The 17,677-nt window shown below is 58.1% G+C and overlaps 2 protein-coding genes across 7 annotated transcripts; both read right to left on the bottom strand.

Moving 5' to 3' along the window:
* Positions 1-197: 197 nt before the first annotated feature.
* Positions 198-6,756, bottom strand: SIRT7 (sirtuin 7). Of its 4 annotated transcripts, XR_009698175.1 has the most exons (11): positions 6,638-6,756; positions 6,430-6,567; positions 6,238-6,342; positions 4,482-4,552; positions 4,320-4,392; positions 2,829-2,927; positions 2,518-2,754; positions 2,290-2,433; positions 2,005-2,111; positions 1,473-1,558; positions 797-885 (listed from the first exon to the last, which is right to left on the bottom strand). XR_009698175.1 is itself a non-coding variant. In XM_061174747.1 (10 exons), exons 1-10 carry the CDS (start codon positions 6,728-6,730, stop codon positions 687-689), a joined length of 1,266 nt encoding a protein of 421 aa, XP_061030730.1. In that variant the 5' UTR covers positions 6,731-6,756; the 3' UTR covers positions 198-686. The 4 variants fall into 4 exon arrangements, 3 of the variants coding, with proteins under 3 accessions (XP_061030730.1, XP_061030731.1, XP_061030732.1); XM_061174747.1 differs by lacking the exon at positions 1,473-1,558 and having other exon boundaries at positions 198-885; XM_061174748.1 differs by lacking the exon at positions 1,473-1,558 and having other exon boundaries at positions 198-885; positions 2,290-2,370.
* A 345-nt stretch (positions 6,757-7,101) lies between these two features.
* On the bottom strand, positions 7,102-16,143 carry MAFG (MAF bZIP transcription factor G). 3 transcript variants are annotated; one of them, XM_061176017.1, is made up of 3 exons: positions 15,949-16,143; positions 11,788-11,850; positions 7,102-11,690 (listed from the first exon to the last, which is right to left on the bottom strand). In XM_061176017.1, exons 2-3 carry the CDS (start codon positions 11,821-11,823, stop codon positions 11,238-11,240), a joined length of 489 nt encoding a protein of 162 aa, XP_061032000.1. In that variant the 5' UTR covers positions 11,824-11,850; positions 15,949-16,143; the 3' UTR covers positions 7,102-11,237. The 3 variants fall into 3 exon arrangements, with proteins under 3 accessions (XP_061032000.1, XP_061032002.1, XP_061032001.1); XM_061176019.1 differs by having other exon boundaries at positions 15,953-16,143; XM_061176018.1 differs by lacking the exon at positions 15,949-16,143 and adding an exon at positions 12,631-12,817.
* Between the last annotated feature and the right edge of the window lie 1,534 nt (positions 16,144-17,677).

Raw genomic sequence — 17,677 nt, 5'->3', positions numbered from 1 at the left:
GGCGAGCCCCGCCCGGGCCGGGCCCCGCCCCTCCGCTCCCGGCCAATGGCCTGCGCCCACCAGCCCTCAGCTCCCACCTGGAGCAGCGGTTGGGGCAGGACCACGTGGGGCGCATCCGCCCCTCCAGGAGTCTCGCCGGGCGCCCGCTCCCACCCACCGCTTCAAAAAGACAGTCAGTCACTCGGTGACACGAGGAAGACAGTGCAGAGAGTTTTAATAAGAATAAAAAGGCCTGCTGAGAGCCAAGGCTCAAAAACCACTCCTTTGCAGCATACCCAATACAGAAAAAGGCTTCTATAAATTTAACATTTTTAGTAAGAAGTGGTAGAAATAAGAGTTGAGGCCCCTGAGACTAGCCTAGTGAATGAGGTAAGGCAGCCGTGTGCTTCCTCTTAGCTGGCCAGGTGTGAAATAACCCGAGTCCTGTTTTCACAGAGGGTGTGACTGCCACCTCTTTAGAAGAGGCTGCTTAGGCGAGGTGTCTTCCATCATTAGGCCCATGCGGGGGGCAACCACAGCAGTGCAAGGGAGCTTTCCACAAGGACAAATGGCTAAACATGTCAGGGTGAAAATGTCACCCCCAGAGAATTCCAGGGGCAGTCCTGGCCTTAACAGTGCCACTTGCCCCTGAACAAGAGTCCCGGCCATTTGCAAAGTGCCATCATTGTTCTCGGTCAAGCACCAGGTTACGTTGCTTTCTTCCTTTTTGTGCGTTTGGTGCAGCCCCTGCCAAACCAGCCGCCCAGGACAGGGGCTGAGCTAAGTGGTGCACCCCGGTCCCCAGGCCCAGGTTCTTCTCGACTTCTGCACAGCGACTTGCGACTGTGGCTGCCTTCTTCACCCGTACGCAGGGGAGTGGCCAGTGAGAAGATGGGGTCCTGCCACCTACGCAAAGGGAAAGCTGGGTCAGGCGTGCTTGGGAGCCCCTCACAATCACAACCCGCCCCAGGACGGGAAAGCTGACTGAGGTTACCCTGCGTCCCTCCCACGTCTTAACCTTGGCTGGGCTTTGCTCAGTGGTAGCTCCAGAACATCTGTGAGAGGGCTAAGCTCCGCGAGTAACTCAAAGGCCAGCACCCAGACTAGCCCAGCCTCTGCAGAACTCAGTCCTCGTCGGTGATTGAGGGGGCTGTGCACACATGGGGTAGGGCGGCAGTAGCCCCAGGAGGGGTGAGTCACTAGCCAACTCTGGGCCCCACCTTTCACTTGTACGGCCAGGGACAGGTAGACCAGACCCTCTTCCCCTTCCCAGACTGTAGGACTTGATGGGAGGGAAGCTGACTAGGGAGACGCGGCCTAAACACTACACCGTGAAGAGATCATGTGTCTGACTGAGATGTAGAACCACATATCATAAACTTAATATACAGATAAGCACTGATAAAGAAAATGAGCTAAGTTAATGTGGAAAAAAAAAAAAAAGTACAGTACACAATAGGCCCACATTACAGAACACCACGAACATAACATACAAGAATTGCCAGGCCCAGAAGGTGAAGGGATCCTTAATTCTCGAACCCTTTGATTAAAAGAAGTTATTGATTTCCCCTATAAGACCCTGAAAATTCACAGAGAAAGAAAGTGTAAACTTTTCACTCAATACACACACCACGTCTAAATTATCACAAATTCTGTATTAAGGCACAATTTGTTTAAGCTTCCCCAAAGTATTCCAGCTCCCCAAGCCAAGTGCACCCAGATCCTGATGAGCAGAGTTGCTGAGAGCACATCCCTTCAAGGCACCTTCCCGTCCAGGCTGCCTGAGGTGAAGGGGGACATCCAGGCGTACCCTGGCAGATTCCCTCTCCCCGCAGGAATCACGCCAGCCAGGACACCTCAGCCAATGCTGGGCTGGTCCCTGCAGAGGCCACCACACTGCAGTCACGCCTCTGATGCCATCTGCCACAGCTCAGAGCTTTCTCTACACCCAGCTCACAAAAGACAACAGACACAACCCATCCACACAGGGGCAGGGAAGCGGGGGATGTGCCTGTGCCCCCTCACCTGCTGTAGCGGGGGATCTCCAGGCCCAGCTCATCCATGAGGAGCCGCATGACATCATCACACTTTCCGTGCAGCTTCAGGGCAGCCCAGTCATCCTTCGGGGTCCACTGGGGACAGGAGAAGGTAAGTGAGGACAGCACCTCACTCCTTCCCAATGGCCTGCTGGCCTTGGCCCCTACTCAGCCAGACCTCCGTGGTGCATTAGTGTGGGACATAAATGTCCCAGGGATTGCTGGCTCTCCTAAGGCCCGGGTCTAAGGAGGCACCTCTGAGCACCTGAGTTACCTGCAAGTTCACAATGTAGAGCTTGGGCCGCCGGCTGGGGGGCTTGGTCATGCACCAGAGGTGTGGATATTTCTTTAGAACCTGCGGGAATGGACGGATGGACAGACAGACCACACACACACACACACACACCAGGGAAGGAGGCTACAGGAAGCTGGGGTCTAAGGCTGAGCTGGCCAGCTGCGGGCAGGCTCACCCCTGTTCCCATCCACGGTGCCATTCGCATACCTTTAAGCTGGAGCCTAAGCACAGGATTGTGTCTGCTCTGCTGGCAGCCTGGGTGGCCGCCTCCCAGTTCAGAGGCTGTCCCAGTGTCCCCCTCTCCCCAAAGTGCACGATGGTGTCCCGGAGCTGGGCCCCGCACTTGTGGCAGGTGCGGCCGGTCTGGTGTCGGTGCAGGGCAGTGCGCTCCGTCACATCAAACACCCGCACATACTCCCTGTTGGGAGTGCAGGCTGTGCAGACCTGAGGAGAGTAGGGCCCTGTGAGCAGGAGCCACTGGCCTGCCCAGGCCCCCGAGTCCCAGAGGGACCGCTCACTTCGATATACATGTTCCCGTGGAGCTCCGACATGGCTGTGCGAGGCAGCCCGCTCCGCAGGTGGAGCCCGTCACAGTTCTGAGACACCACGTGCTGCACCTGGAAGGGCGACAGCGGCAGTCAGTAGGAGGAAGGGGGGAAGCAGCACTCAGGAGTGAAACCATACCGAGCCCTGCCCGCCCCAGAGCCCCCAAACCAGCGGCAACTCCGACCCTGCACAAAGCATCGAAGGCAAACCCAGGGCAGCAGGCTGGTCCCAGCAGGACTCAGGAGGCTCCGGTGGGGAGGGCACTGGGCCCGCCCCCAACGACTCAGAAGCCCTAGGAGCCCCCAGGAGGGCAAATGTTTGCACTGCCCCCTCTTGGCTGGAAAGGAGCTTGGGGCCCAAACTGATGCTCTCTTGGGTCATCATGCTTCAGGTCCTTGGAGGCCCAGGAGGCTCGACCCCTTCCCCACTCGGTTGCAGGTGCTTAGCAGAGGATCTCCAGAGGTTTCCTACTAGCCTCCCCTGTATCTAGGTGGCTCCTGAGGTCTGTGGGAAAAATGCAAGAGAAACACAAGGGGAAGGGGCTACCCTCACGAGCTCTGGGCCTGTGTGGACCCTCTATGTGATGATTCAGCAGAGAGGCGGTCCTCTACTCTTGGAGAGGAAACACGGGAGGAGTAGAGGTAGGCTCAAACCAGGAATCTAAACTGCTTGGTGGGCACTCATCACAGGGTCCACTGGCTGATGGAAGTAGGATGCAGTTGTCACCTGGGCACCAAGGTGGCCCTCCCGGTCCTCGCCGTGGACCCAGTGAGTACAATCAGCCCTCCGTACCCGACGGTTCTATATCCGCAGATTCAACCAACCAAAGACCAAAAATATTCGGGGAAAAAAAAATCCAGAAAGTTCCAAAAAGCAAAACTTGAATTTGCCACACGCTGGCAAGTATCTGTGTAGCATTTACATTGTATTTATACCGGTTTAAGTAGCACTAACATTTTATTAGGTATTACAAGTAATTCAGAGATGATTTAAAGTATGCGGGTGGGGAGGACTTCCCTGGTGGCGAGTGGTTAAGAATCCGCCTGCCAATGCAGGGGACGTGGGTTCGAGCCCTGGTCCGGGAAGATCCCACATGCCGCAGAGCCACTAAGCCTGTGCGCCACAACTTCTGAGCCTGCGCGCCTAGAGCCTGAACCCCGCAACAAGAGAAGCCACCGCAGTGAGAAGCCCACGCACCACAACGAAGAGTAGCCCCTGGTCGTCGCAACTAGAGAAAAGCCCGCTCGCAGCAACGAAGACCCAACGCAGCCAAAAATAAAATAAATAAAATAAATTTATTTTAAAAATAAATAAATAAGTAAATAATAAAGTATGGGGGGGAGGTGTGCAGGTTATATACAAACACTACGCCATTTTATACAAGGGACTTGAGCACCCTCAGCTTTTGGTATCCAAGGGGGATACCGAAGGATGGCTGTACACCAGCCACCCTGGGCTCTTACCAGCTTCTGCTCGTGTAAGCAGGCGATGCTCATGTGGGTGAGGGTCGGCTCAGCCTCACTCAGGTCAGCAGCACTGCCAGGTAGAAGGGAAATGAAGGTGAGGAGAGCTTCAAGGTCAGGTCCCTGCTCAACTAGGTGGGAAGGCTGTGCTAAGCTGCTTACCTAATGCTTCTTCCTTTCTGAAGCAGCGTCCACACTCCATTAGGACCCCGGTAATCTGGGATAGAAGCTGCCTGCAGGTTCAGAAAGGAGATAAGCCCAGTGAAAAGACATCACCGTAGGCACTGGCAGAATTCCCAATAATTTCTCCCAGCACTTTGAGAAGTGCTGGCCCACAGACTGGCCTCAATTCATTCCTCAGGCTGAGCATTTCCTAGTCTAACCTGTCCTCCCAGATGGAGTGCACCCCCTGTGGCTCCTTCCCTCTGCCAGGACCCCTGCACCCAAACCTGGTCCAGCTCATCCTTCTAGGCTCTAAGGAGCCCTGCCCGCCCTGGGAGCCTCTCTAGCTTGTAGTACAGACTGGACTCTGTGGCCATGTCTGTCCTCATACTGAGAGAGAGGACTGGTTAGGCTCACTGCACGCCTCCCTCCACGTTCTCACATCCTGATGCTGGAAGTGTTTCCTGGCCTACCTTCACACAGACCAACCTCTTCAATGAGATAAACATTACTGAATTTCCCAAGTTCCCAATCCAGTGAAACAGAGCCACCCCGAGAGAAGAAAACAGAGAGTGTGCCAGGATCAAGGTGCCCTGTGCTTCCTGAGGTGTGAGTGACCTCCCTTGTAGGGAGCCCTGTCTCGTCCCTGCTGCTAAAGCTCAGAAAAATGCCCACCTGACCAGTGGGTCTGACTCACATGGAAAAAGGGAACCTTAAACAGTAACACTCAGAGCAAATTAATGAACAGCATGTGGCTTTAGTAACTGCTTACAGTTCTTTAAAAGGTGGTATTACTGCTTTTACATAATCTAATGACAAGAGTTCACATGTGCCAGGGCTCCAGGTGTTGATAAGTTAAAGCAGTTAACATACCTCACACATTCTCGCTACTGGGCTTCTTCAGTCATCCCTGTATGGAGTGTCTTACTTCGTAAGTGTCTGTAAAATCTTACTCACCCTTCAAGGCCCAGACTCAATGCCACCTCTCACAGAAAAACAACCAGATGGGTTTCCCAGCTCTCAGAGACCACAGAGGGCATATCTGGATTTCTATTCTAGCAGCCTAGCACAGCCAGCTTCACATTACAGTCATTCTTTTATATGGTTTATTATCATCACCTACGGACCTCTCCACAGAAATCCTTGCTATTCACCTCTGCTGGACCTACATGTAGATCACACTCAACTTGCACCCAGCAATTAAACAACGTGCTATCCACACTGTCAAAACTAGTCACATTCTACCACCCAGGTAGCTTCCTGATAAAACTTATCAAAAGCCAAAACATTTCTCTTCCTTACCTGGTGCACTCTAATGCATACTGCCTTGTATTCCACTTACCTTACTTCAACATTCAGGACACACAATGAATGGGGAATCAGAAGGTAGTTTGGGGCTTAGCTCTGCCCATATAACCTTGGGACAAGCACCAAACTATTACATCCCGTTTTTATCTCTCTTCCTTTACTGTCTCTAACTGGGTACAATACAAAATTAAAGCATTTAAGAATGTTTATTTACTTAGCTAAGTTCCAAGTAGAGTCATTCTGAGTTTCTCTAAAAAAAGAAAGACCCTCAAGAGGTGCTTTTAAGGCGAGCTTTTGCGAATCGGTACTGTTGCTTAACAGAATACGGTGTTCGGTGCTGGGGTCCGACACCCAGAAGGGGGCGCCCCCCGCCCGCCCCCGGCGGTCCATGTTTCGCACAACCTGGGAGCCGACCCGGGGCGCGGCCGTCCCCGCCTCGTCTCCTTACCGTGCTGATCCCCGCGCCCGTGTAGACGACCAGGTGCTTGGCGTTGCGGACGGCGCTAGCCAGCTCCCGGACTTTCCTCCGCAGCTCCTCCGGGTCGTCGCACACCTGCCGAGACGCCGAGGCCGGTCGTGAGCCGGCCCCGGCCCGCCCGCGCCCCGGCCCCCGCCCGGCCCGCCCGCACCCCGGACTCGCCTCCTCCTGCCGCCGCTTCAGGCCCTCGCGCCGCCTGCTCCGGCCCTGCAGCTCGGTCACCAGGTCCTCGCTCTCGGCCAGGAGCCGGCCCTCCTCCGCGCTGCGCTCGGCCGCCGCCTTCCTTAGGATGCGCGACACCTGCGGGCGCGGGGTGGGCGGTGAGGGCGGCGCGGACTGGGGGCGCGGCGCGGGGCGGGCAACGCCGTACCTGGCGGAGGCGCTCCCTCTGCTGCTCCTCCCGCAGCCTCCGGACCCGCTCCGCCGCCTTGCGCTCCGACCGGCTCAGACCCCCGGCGGCCATCACTCCCGGGGAGACTCGCGCTTCCGCTTCCGCCTCCCGGCAGGCCGCGCGCCGACACATGCGCACGAGGCCCGCCCCGCCCTTCCGCCCCGCCCTTGCGTCGCCCCAAGGAAGCACCTGCCAGTCTCTTTAAAAGGTGTTTATTGATCATATACAAAATAAAGAAAACCTTATATATCACAAACATACACTATGTACAGCAATAAATACCCGGGGCCCGGCCCAGTGCCGCCCCTCCTGGACAATAATTTAGCAATAAATACTGCACAGGGCAGGGAGGGCGCGAGGCCACCGCCACCCAGGTCAGCCAGAGTGCTCCAGTAGGGCCCCTCCCCACCTGGATCTTCAACAACCCCCCGCCCACCCCGGCAGATCCCAGCGTACCCCCACCTCCTGTCTTCAGCCCTAGGCAGGGCAGGCAGGGTCTGATCAACTCTGCTCTGCCCACCTCTCAGCGCCAGGAAAGCAGCAGAGCTGGACACACTGGACAGCCCTTGTCCTGCTGCCCTAAGATGCCAGGAGAAGGCTTTCTGTACCCACTCCCATTTGGTTAAAGGCTTCAGATTGAGGGGATGTGGGGAAGGGTGGGGCTGGGACATGAGGCTGTTAGAGGGGTCCCCTTTCACAGGTCATCGGGGACGAGCTCTCCTACACTCCAGCTCAGACTGAAGGGACACCCACGTACCAAGGCTGCTGCTGCAGAGTGGGGTGGAAATGTGTGCGACTGGTCCAACAGGTACAGCACATGCTCAGGACACACAGGCCAGAGCAGGACAAGCCATCAGTCTCGAGGGCACACCCCTGCCTCTTCCCATCTGCTTCAAAACCAGGCAGCCAAAAGAAAGGTGAAAACCGGCCAGCAAGAATTATTCAGTGGCTTCTGGGGAAAAAAATCGTTAATGTGTTGGTTCCTTTCACCAAACCACAGCCTAAAAAAGTAACTTAAAAGATCCTAGAGCGGAAACAGTGTTGCAGGCTGTGGCTTCCCAGCTGTGGACGGAAGCTTTGGCCAACCGGCCACCCCAGAGAGGGAAGTCGCAGGGACAAGATGGGGCTCGACCACCCATCCCAAAGCAGGCTGCAGCTGATCAGAGCCGTGGGCCCAGCCACTGACCATCAAGGCTGCTGCTGCTGATCAGGGTTGTGCCCAGACCTGAAGCCTGGACCAAGAGTAGAAAAGCCTCCAGGGAGGCCTGGCACCCGGCAGAAACCAGCACACCACACAGCAGCCACAACTTCTCACCTGCACAAACGCAGTGCCACCTGGAGCAGCAGCCAAGAGCCATGGGGTGGGCTCTCTGGGGCCATACTCTGGGCAGGAGCTGACCTGTTCTCAAAGGGTTCTCCTCTGAAATCTGAGTGTCCATGTTGGGATAGGGAGGAGTTGGGCAAGGGCAAGGTGTGAAGGAAGGTGCACATTATGGTTTACTTAGCGGACAAGTTTGGGAGACTTGGCCTCGGCCAAAGCCCTCAATTCGCTGTGTCAAAAAGTTGAGGAGAGAGAACACAACACGCTCACAGTAGGGAAAACGAATTAACGAGAATCAGAAAGACGCCAAACAGTCACATGTGGACACAGGATCTACTGTCAATAACCAAAGAGAATGGGAGAAGGGGCAGAGCAGCCCCGAGAGACTGGCTTGATGGGAGCAGGATGCTCCCCCAGACCCAAGGAACAGTTGCTCCAAATCCAAAAACCTAGAAAGGAAGTATAGCTTCACTAACTCCAGAAGCGTCTGTAAACCAAACCAAGGACCTGCAATTTCTGTTCAGCACATGCCCACCCTCAAACCCTCCTCTCTCTAGGTCTACAGCATGGCAGGGGTGCACAGAGATGGAGGACCACCTCCCAGCCAGGATAAAAGTGGGGACCGTACTTGGACATGGGGAGCCTGTCCCTCCCCCTGTCCAGGACAGGGCATGATCTCTCTTTAGGGATTCTTATGATGTGATTCCAACTTGCTGCTACAAGAAACATCAACTACTCTCGTCTGGACCTTAGGTAGACAAAGCCAGACTGCAGGGAGGCAAAGGAAGCCACTAAGTGATTCAGAGTCAATGGTCAAAATCTCCATTGCAGGCCAACCTGGGTACAGCCAGGAATGTCTCTGAATATCTAGGGCCAAGATCAGCCCATCAAGACAACAGAAGTTGACAGCACATCCCCCCTCCTATCCCACAGGCACACTGTAAACTCTGGGATGAAGATTCTCCTGTCCACAAGGTTAAACCCTGCCTGGCCGCACTGTTTTTTCTTTTCATTAGCCCACTTGTCTGTGCTTTTTCAGGGGTTCAGGGCCCCCAGAGAAGCCAACCAGCAACCCCAAGGAGTAGCCAAGCCCCACACGGCCAGAGCCAGGGCAGTAGCCTCTTGGGGGGCAGGCACCACAGGCAGCCCCATCACATGCCTACGAGCAGCTGCCTGAGCCAAGTCTGGGAGACTTGGCTGCCTCACCGAGTGGCTAGGACGGGGAGGTGGGCTCAGCCCCGGGGAAGCACCTCCACAAGCCGAGCAGTGGATCCCTGGAAGACACAGACCCCAAAGGGAGTTGAAAGAAGGCCCATAGCCAAGAGCTGCCAGCATGTTCAGGGGGAGAGGGGCGACAGGACCTGGCCCTGGAGACCGTAGCCCTTGTCTGGCACTGGTGGAGACCCCCAGGCCCTCAGGCAAGGAGAAGGGGCTGCCCCAGGTGGGCCCCGAAACCACCTGGTTCTGCCTGGGAAGCACCGTCCCGCAGCATGGAAACAGTTCTGGGATAAGTGAGCCGCGGGCCCCTGGGGTTCCCCTGCTGAGGCCTACACAAAACCCACCGGAACAAACCCCAGATTGGTGGCTGGAGCCCAAACACATTGACTGGAGGCCAGAAGGAAGACAGTCGGGGGCAGCTTGGCCCTGGCCTGGTGGGCACCCACAGTGACTCCTTGGTCCCTGCAAGCCCCCACCCAGGGCCAGAGACGGTGGGCAAGGAAGTAGTGAGGGGGCGGGATGGGGGTCCAGGATGACCCCCAGTTTCACCTACCCTGCCACTGGATCAGCCCAAGCCTGAGACACACATGCGAAGCCAAGGGTCAGCAGAGGGGTGTGGCAGAGCCCTGCATCTGACCTCCCCGGGGCTCGGGGTGGGCACCAAAGCAGAAGAGGCTGGGCTGGAGGCACAGACACCCCAAGCTCCACTGGAGCAGGCGCAGCCTGGCACTACAGCCCAGGCCTGACAAGCCAGCAGAAGCAAAACCACAACCAAATCCAAAAAACAAACACGGGAGAACAGACACAAGAAGTGACACCCACAGGTCAAAGGTCACCAGAAGCACCAGCACGTGACGCTGCACAAGACCTCACCAGGCACAGACAACACCACGGCACCGGCAAGAGACGGAAGCAGGAAGGGCAAAGGAGTAAGTCACTTTCGGTACAATTGCAAAAGAGATAGCAAAGAGGACGTCAGGACGCGCCTTCTGGTCGCTCACGGCTTGGCTTTTTTTTTGTCTTTTTTTTAACTAAGTTTTATAAATAACGTCTGATAACTCTGTGTATATAAAAACTAAACTCCAACAGCCACAAAGACTTGTCTGTAAGTTTACAAGAAAGGATTTTTTTTTCTTTTTTTAAACTAGCAAAGTTTCTATTATACTTTCTTCCCTTTTCTGTTTATACGGTCAAATGTTCTCGCTTTTTTTTTTTTTTTAAAAAGACAGTTTTATAAATACTCTGCAGCTTTTTTTTTCTTTAGCTTTTAAACATATAATTTAATAACTTCGTAAAAGGAACTTCTCTCTTTTAAATAAAGGGCTATGTAACCACACAAATAGGTCATGTAAACAGTGACACGGGACCCATCGCAGGACACTGGACACACCCTTCACGTACGCTCACAACCAGTGATTTGGTCTTGTTCAGTGCAACACGTCAGGTGTGAGTGCCAAGGCCCCCGGCCCACAGCCACACGACACCCCATCCCCCCAGCGCCAGACTGGTGGCGCGCCTGTCCAGGGCCCTCAGGGACAGCCTACTCTGCAGAGCAGTGCCCGTCTATGTCTGCAGGTCGAGCTGAGAGTGAATTGCCCGGCCCCCCGCTAGCCTGGCGGCTGTCAGAGCCTGTGGGCCATTCTGCAGCGAGAACAGCCTCTCTCCTGCCCGGCAGCCCTCCCTGCTCAGGGACACATGTGCCCCAGAGCACCCGGTCAATCTTTCTCTCTGTCCACTCCCACAGGCCGACTCTGGACTCCAAGCCCACCTGCCCGTGGTACAAAGGGGGCGGGGGCGACCCCACGTCACCACCAAACTGACCAATCCCAATGTACAAAACACACGATGACGACGACGAGATCAAAGGGGCTCAGCCCGGCGCCCCTGGGGTGCAGGTTGTGCTTTGCAGGGAAGGGAGGAGGTAGGAGAGGAGGAAAAGAAGAGAAGAGGAAGACGAGGAGGGAGGGAAAGGGGGACAGGGCTGCTGAATTTGCCATGCGCCTACTGGCCCCTTGCAGACCCGCCTGGGCAAGCGCGTCCCTACGACCGGGCGTCCGTCTTGGACTTTACTATCGTGATGACGCTGGTGGCGGCCACCTTGCCGGGGACGAGGGGCCCCAAGCCAGCAGCAAGGGGACCCCGAGCTGGCGCCACAGGGCTTCGGGCCACGGTCCTGGCGAAGTTCTGCAGGGCCTCGTACTTGGAGCGCAGGGCATCGAGCTCCAGCTTCATGCTGGCGTTCTCCGAGGCCAGCTTCTCCACCTCCTGCTGCAGCTCTGCCTTCTGCTTCTCCAGCTCCTCCTTCTGGGTCACCCGCTTCACGCGGCAGCTGGCGGCATAGCCGCGGTTCTTGAGCGTGCGCCGGCGCTGCTTCAGCTGGATGATCTCCTCCTTGGACAGGCCCCGCAGGTGCTGGTTCAGCTCCCGCACTGACATGGTCACCAGCTCCTCATCTGTCAGGCTGGTGCCATTCTCTCCCGGCTCCCGCTTCACCTGGGGAGGGCATAGCGCACGAGGTCACAGGCCAAGTGGGGGCAGTCTGCCCCTGTGCCACCCCAGCCCTGAGACACTGCCCACCCTATCTGCTCACCTTCAAGGCCTTGTTTCCTTTATTGGGGGTCGTCATAACCCGAGGGCACAGCAAGCAGGCACTCTGTGAGACAGGGAGCGCAGGTCAGGACCCTGGAGACCCTTCCCCTCCCCAGTCCACACAGAGCCCTGAGCCCCCTTACACCCTCTGCCCGCTCAGGGGAAGGCACCCAGTCCCCAGCCTCACCCCTTGCCTGCCCATTCCCCTGATACCTGGCCTCAAGGACCGCCCTTCAGCCTCGCCTCTCCCAAGCTGGGCTGCTCCCTGTCCGCCCTGCCCCTAGGGAACCAGGGGGGAGACCAGGAGGGTCTGATGGGGGAAGGGGAACTGAAGGGCTATTAGGGAGGCAGAGGCAAGAAAAGGGGCCGGGGAGAGATTAGAAGGATGAGGGAGGGGCCAGCCTAGAAGGAAGCCAGGAGCTTTAAAAATAACCCCAGTGCGCCCCAGAGCACGGCTCCCGGCGAGTCATGCTGACTCAGCACATCGCTCCCGCTCTCTCACCAGCCTGGCACTCCCCAAGGCCGCCCGCCAACACAGCTCCAGGGGACTGGCAGCAGCAAGCTGCTGGGGCAACGAAGGCCAGCCTGGCCAACAGCAGGTGAGGCCCGGGGCCAGCGCCCCTGTGAGTGTGTACTCTAGGGCTATACCTCCCCTAAGCTGGCCTGGGGCAAAGCCCTGCTCCCATGAAGGCTCACTGGGCGTCCCCACTGGGGACTCGGGCAGAGGGGAGGATGCAGGAGAGTGCCAATTCTCCCAGACTGCTCACTTTGAAGAGCAGCAAACGGAGCTGTCCAATCAGCTCTGACTCTGTCTTTAACACTGGTGGGAGTTCCCCAAACCTACTGGTGGCAGACACTCCAGCCGGAGAAGCCGGGCCCTGGGCCCCTTCGTCCTCTCTGTCCACCTCTGCTGCTGATGGAGTAACCATCCTGTGGCTTTGGGTTGCAGCCTTTTGTACTCTGCCCCACCCCATCCAGGGTATTGCACAAGAGTGCCCACAATCGACCCCCCAGCGGCCTGCTCAGCCCTCTCTGGCCACTGACTACTCTCTGGCTCCCTGCTCAGGGTCCGCACCCACAGGGCAAGGAACAAAAACCTGAGGCCCCCCTCCCACCCACTTGGTCATCTTTTCCGCAGCCCTGCCAAGGACATTTTTACCCACCTAGTCCTGGGATTCCTGGCTCAGCTGGACCCCCTCTGCCCCCCCACTCCCTCCATGACCTTCCAGGTTAGATGCAGGGAGGTAAACGGAGGCCCAACAAGCACTGTGGTGCGCTCCTGGAGAAGCTACAAGCACTCAGGCAATTTGGGGCTGCGGGGTCTTCTCGGCCCTATCAGGTCACTAAAGTATGGCTGGGGAGGTGGAGGCAAACACTCACTCAGGGTAGAGACCCCTCCTCACCCAGCCCTGTACCAGGATGTGAGGCTGCAGGCAAGGGGGCCAGAGACGCCTCCCCACAGCCATGCCCCGAGGCTCCAGCCCCACTGTCCTTCCAGAGCAGAGGATGGGGCAGAGGAGCTGGAGGCCAGAAGGTCCTCAGGGCCTCAAGCCTACCCCGGGAGTCAAGTCCTCAAGGCAGAGCTGGAGGAGCTCCCCCAACCTCAGGTGCAGGTACAGTGTCACTGCACTGGTCCTGCCACTGTCAGTCCAAAGGAAAAGCCCTGGCACCAGCTTTTCCCACCCGCCATCCTCCCTCCACCCCACGAATGCTGAGCACACGGTGACTTCCTGAAGAGGTCACACAGAAAAGTGCCGAGCGTGGCGGCTGGGAGCTGAAAAGTGCCTCCTCGGCAGATTTCACCCTCCACAGAAGCCCTGAACTCAGCACAAGTGAAGCCAATCGCCTCCTAATCAAAGGTGTGTTTGTGTTCAGGTGGGGGAGGGGTGGGTCTCAGCAAAGCCCATGCTTCCAGCCTCCTGGCCTTGTCTCCACTACCTGGGGACACACACTGATGGGACAGAGACAGCTTTTGGGCATGGGCTGGGATTGATGGCTCAGGGCACCTCTAGAAACCAGAGGGAGGGGATCCCAGAGACCGGATCAAGGAGAACCCTCAGCTCTCCTCCCGCCTCTGCTCCCCCTGAGGCTGAGCACATTTTGTGGAGAAGGCATGGGTGGCTCCAAGGGCACCGATCCACCAAGGTACCCAGGGCCACCCACTCAACGTGAGAGCCAGCCGGAAAGGGGAAAGAACTCCATCCCCTTCCCCTGGGCCCAAACTCCAGGGCATGGACAGTAGACAAGAGGCCAGCCCGCCCCTGCTCCTTCTCCTGTCCTGCAAACCCCAGTGGCCAAACCTCCCAAGCCAAGGCAGATGTGGCCTTGGTCACTCTGGCGCCCCCACCTAACCCGCTACACTCCCACCCTGCCCTTTAGACCCACCTCCTCCAGAAGCCCTCTGAAAAAAGTCTAAAACTTAATTTCCACCAAAGCATAAGTAGCTGAGAAGATTTGAAGAAACATCCCTCCAGGAATCTGCATTTTCCTGGAGCATAAAATTCCAGCCAAAAGATCAGCTGAAGTGTTAAAACATCTGGCATCTATAAGCTCAGGAATGGGGGAGAGGGAAGGGAATGCCTGAGGACAAACTACAAGGTCAGCCTTACCTAGCCATGAACGCATGGGCAAGAAGGGTCAGCTCTGGTCTAGACGAAACACTCCCCCACCCCTGAAGACCAGGAACCATTCACACACCCAGGAAAAGTGGCTCAAGCCACACCACCTTGAGGCTGTCACTCCCCAGGATTCCCTACCACCTGGCCTGACACCCATCAGGGCCACGTTCTTTGCTAACCTGCACAATACTGCGCCCCAACCTCAAGTGGAACAACTTTGGGGGTGATTGGGATTCTTCAACCCATGCTATCCACACCAGTCCACCTGCTGGGCGCCCTGAAAGTTACCACCACCCGCAGCCTCAACCCGGACCCCAAGGCCAGGCTGCGAAGAGAGCCACAGCCTGCTCACCAGACACCTCGCTCCCCTGATCAGAGTCTAAGTCCTGCTGCCTCCTCTCATTTGCAATTTCCAGGTAGAGCTGCGCCTACTCGCCCTCTGCCCTGTCCACTGTCACCCAGGACTCTAGTACAGGCACCCCTCCTTCTCCCACTGCCTCAGCCTCTTCCCACCGGGAGACTTCCCAGCCTGGCCAACCAGACCAGTCATAGGGAAAGCCTACTTCCCAGCCCGCAAGCACGGCCCCCCTAAGCTCCTCCCCTCTTCTCACTCAGAACTATTTCCCAGTTTGGGGAGCTGTCCCAGAGGCGGGTCAGGGACCAGCAGCCTGAGAAGAGCCTGCCTGGGAGGGGATGGACAGGCCAGAGGCTTCACCCTCTACCCCGGGATAACCTGCACCGTGACCTCTCCATTTACTACTCACCCACCATACCCTACCCTAAACTCCCACATCAGCCCAAACTTAAGCAGGCGCCCCAGCCCGGGGCCTGGCCCCTTCTCACTCCCCACGGTTTCCCTCTTACCCCTGTTTCCCGGCCTCTCAGGCCCCTAGCTCTAATCCCCCCAGGCATCAGGACGAGCATCGAGTGACCTCATGCTGATGACTCAGCAAGTCTCCTTCTGGGCTCTGGCAAGCGTGTGACGGAGCGAAGACGGAGCGAAGCCGGAGCGGGCAGGGTCTTCCCAGCCCACCCCCCCACGTGCCGCTTCCTTCCCCTAGCCAGCCGAGGACCCCGCGCCTGGGAGGCGTTGACACAGACACCTGATGAATCAGCAGCTCAGGCTGGGGCCGCCGAGCTCTTCCACGGAGCCCTGGGCGCCCCGCTCGACCCCACCCTTTCCTCCCGCCACCCCGGCCGTCCCTCCCTCCAGGACTCCCCGGCTTCACCGAGCAAGACCAGCGCACGCCCCGCCCCGCCCCTGCGGGCCCGCGCGCCCACCCCAGCACCCCCGGCGGAGGGACCAGGAGCCGCTCCGGACCGGTGGGGAAATCGAGGCATGGGCCGCCAGCAGGGCACAGGGCAGACCCAAAGCCCGGAGCACCCGGACCACGCCACCACAGGCCGCCGGAAGGAGCAGCGGCCCCGCGAGCACCCGCCCCCGGACCGGAGCACCCACTCGCCCCCCGCTCGGCCCCGGCCCCCGGCCCCGGCCCCGGCCCCGGCCCCGGCCCCGGCCCCGGCCCGGCCGCCGCCGCACTCACCCACCACACTGCGGGCCCGGCGGGCCGAGGCCGGGGCGGGGCGGGGCGGGCGCTCCGAGGCCGCGCGGGGCTGGCCGCGCTGGGGCTCCGGGCCCAGAGTCGGGGCTCGCCGCCTGCGCGGGCCGGGCCGAGCGCGCTGGGAAGGCCGGGCCGGACCAGGCTTGGGGCTCCAGATCCTCCTCCTCCTCCTCCGCCGCCGCCGCCGCCGCCGCCGCCGCCGCTCCACAGACGTCACATGATGTTTGGTCACGTGGGCTCCATTCATGAAGCGGCGACGCGACCGGCTGGGGCTTAAAGGGGAAGGCGCGGCGGCGGCGGCGGCGGCGGCGGCGGGGGCGGGCACGCCCGCACTGCGCCTGCGCGCCCGGGCGCCGTCGCCCGGGCAACGCAAGCCGCGCCTGGTGGGTGAGGTCTCGCGGGACTGGCCCAGGCGCGCGCTCCCGACCGGCCCCGCCCCCTTCGAGGCGGGGCCTGGTGATCCTGCCCAAATGCTCTCCTGAGCCTTCTGTGTAGACGTTTCAAAGGCCACGTGTCCAGGGTGCAGGTGCGGACCCGACGTCCCCACGCATTATGGAGAAGATTCTCATGGTGTTTCTGATGCCGCCTGTCAGACTGCATGCACTGCCTCCGTAACTGGAGCGGGTCTCATCCCTGCCAGGAACAGTGGCCTGGCACATAGGAGACCCATATGCTCCCGGAGGTGAAGGGCTTGTCCAGGATTCAAAACTTAGGTCTGCTCAAGGCCGCCTCCAAGATCCTCTGTGTAGTGTGGTCTGTCTTCACGCAACATCCCGAGAGCTCACATGAGTGACAAGGACTCAGGCGGTTCCTGGAACGAGTCCGGCTCAGGGTGGGTGTGGGGTAAACATCTGTTGAATTAATAGTTGATGTAGGAATTGCACCTTTCCTTCCCTGTTTCATCAGCATCTGCCTGGAACTCAGGTCACTGGTCCATGTCTGCTCCTGCACTTTCTGTAAGGAGTTCTCACTGCTGTTCAAAATTCCCAGAGAAAGTGGTGACGAAAGGAAGAAGGGAAATTGAAGGGATCCAATTTCTACTTTGACTTACCTTCTCAAGTGTAAAGCCAGGAAGGGTGACCTACCCTGCCAGGCAGGTCAGTAGAAATCAGGTGAGCTGAAAGAGGGATGAGTGAGGGACAGGCTGCTGGGTCCTCGAGGGGATTCAGTGCCACTGAATGAATGATGGAGGCCAACCCAGGAGGCCCCCAGAGCCAGGGGACATCAAGGTGTCAGCAGCTCTCCCTGCCAGACTCCAGTAGCTTCCCCACAGCACCCTGTCACCTTCTGCTTTGCAGGGTTGCATGTGGTTGTCTTATCATCCTGTGCTCTTTAAGGGCAGGGCATGTCCCGCTTCACTGGGTGAAGCCCAAGTCTCACAGACTATAGGGCCTTAATATGCCCAGGGCAAGACTTCTAAAGCCCTCAACTTTTAATGTACTAAATCACAAAGACTTGCCCCTGAGGCCAAGAAAGAGGTCCTTTTGGACCTCTAGCATCCTCACCACCAGCTGCCGGCTCCTTCTGGCCTGCTCTGCTCAGGTCTGTGCTCACACTTGCAGGGGTTTCCCCAGGTGTCAGTCCCTGCAGAACACCAGAGACACCTCATAGCTTTCTCCCCGCATCACACCCCTTCTCAGGCCCGTGTGGCTCTGCCCCACTTCCCCACATCTGCCCTTTGGTGGTTGGGACCAAGGCTCACATTCCTGTC

This window comes from Eubalaena glacialis, chromosome 19, assembly GCF_028564815.1.
Source record: "Eubalaena glacialis isolate mEubGla1 chromosome 19, mEubGla1.1.hap2.+ XY, whole genome shotgun sequence".
In the NCBI taxonomy this organism is placed as follows: Eukaryota; Metazoa; Chordata; class Mammalia; order Artiodactyla; family Balaenidae; genus Eubalaena; species Eubalaena glacialis.
The sequence above is the reverse complement of the archived record's forward strand: the minus strand, read 5'-3'. Positions and strand labels throughout refer to the sequence as shown.

Coding starts and splice junctions, on each gene's coding strand:
- SIRT7 (XM_061174747.1), bottom strand. CDS start 6,730: ATGGCCGCCGGGGGTCTGAGCCGGTCGGAGCGCAAGGCGGCGGAGCGG. Junction 6,568..6,637: donor AGAGGGAGCGCCTCCGCCAG/GTACGGCGTTGC, acceptor CCGCGCCCGCAG/GTGTCGCGCATCCTAAGGAA. Junction 6,343..6,429: donor TGAAGCGGCGGCAGGAGGAG/GCGAGTCCGGGG, acceptor GCGTCTCGGCAG/GTGTGCGACGACCCGGAGGA.
- MAFG (XM_061176017.1), bottom strand. CDS start 11,823: ATGACGACCCCCAATAAAGGAAACAAGGCCTTGAAG. Junction 11,691..11,787: donor AAGGAAACAAGGCCTTGAAG/GTGAGCAGATAG, acceptor TGCCCTCCCCAG/GTGAAGCGGGAGCCGGGAGA.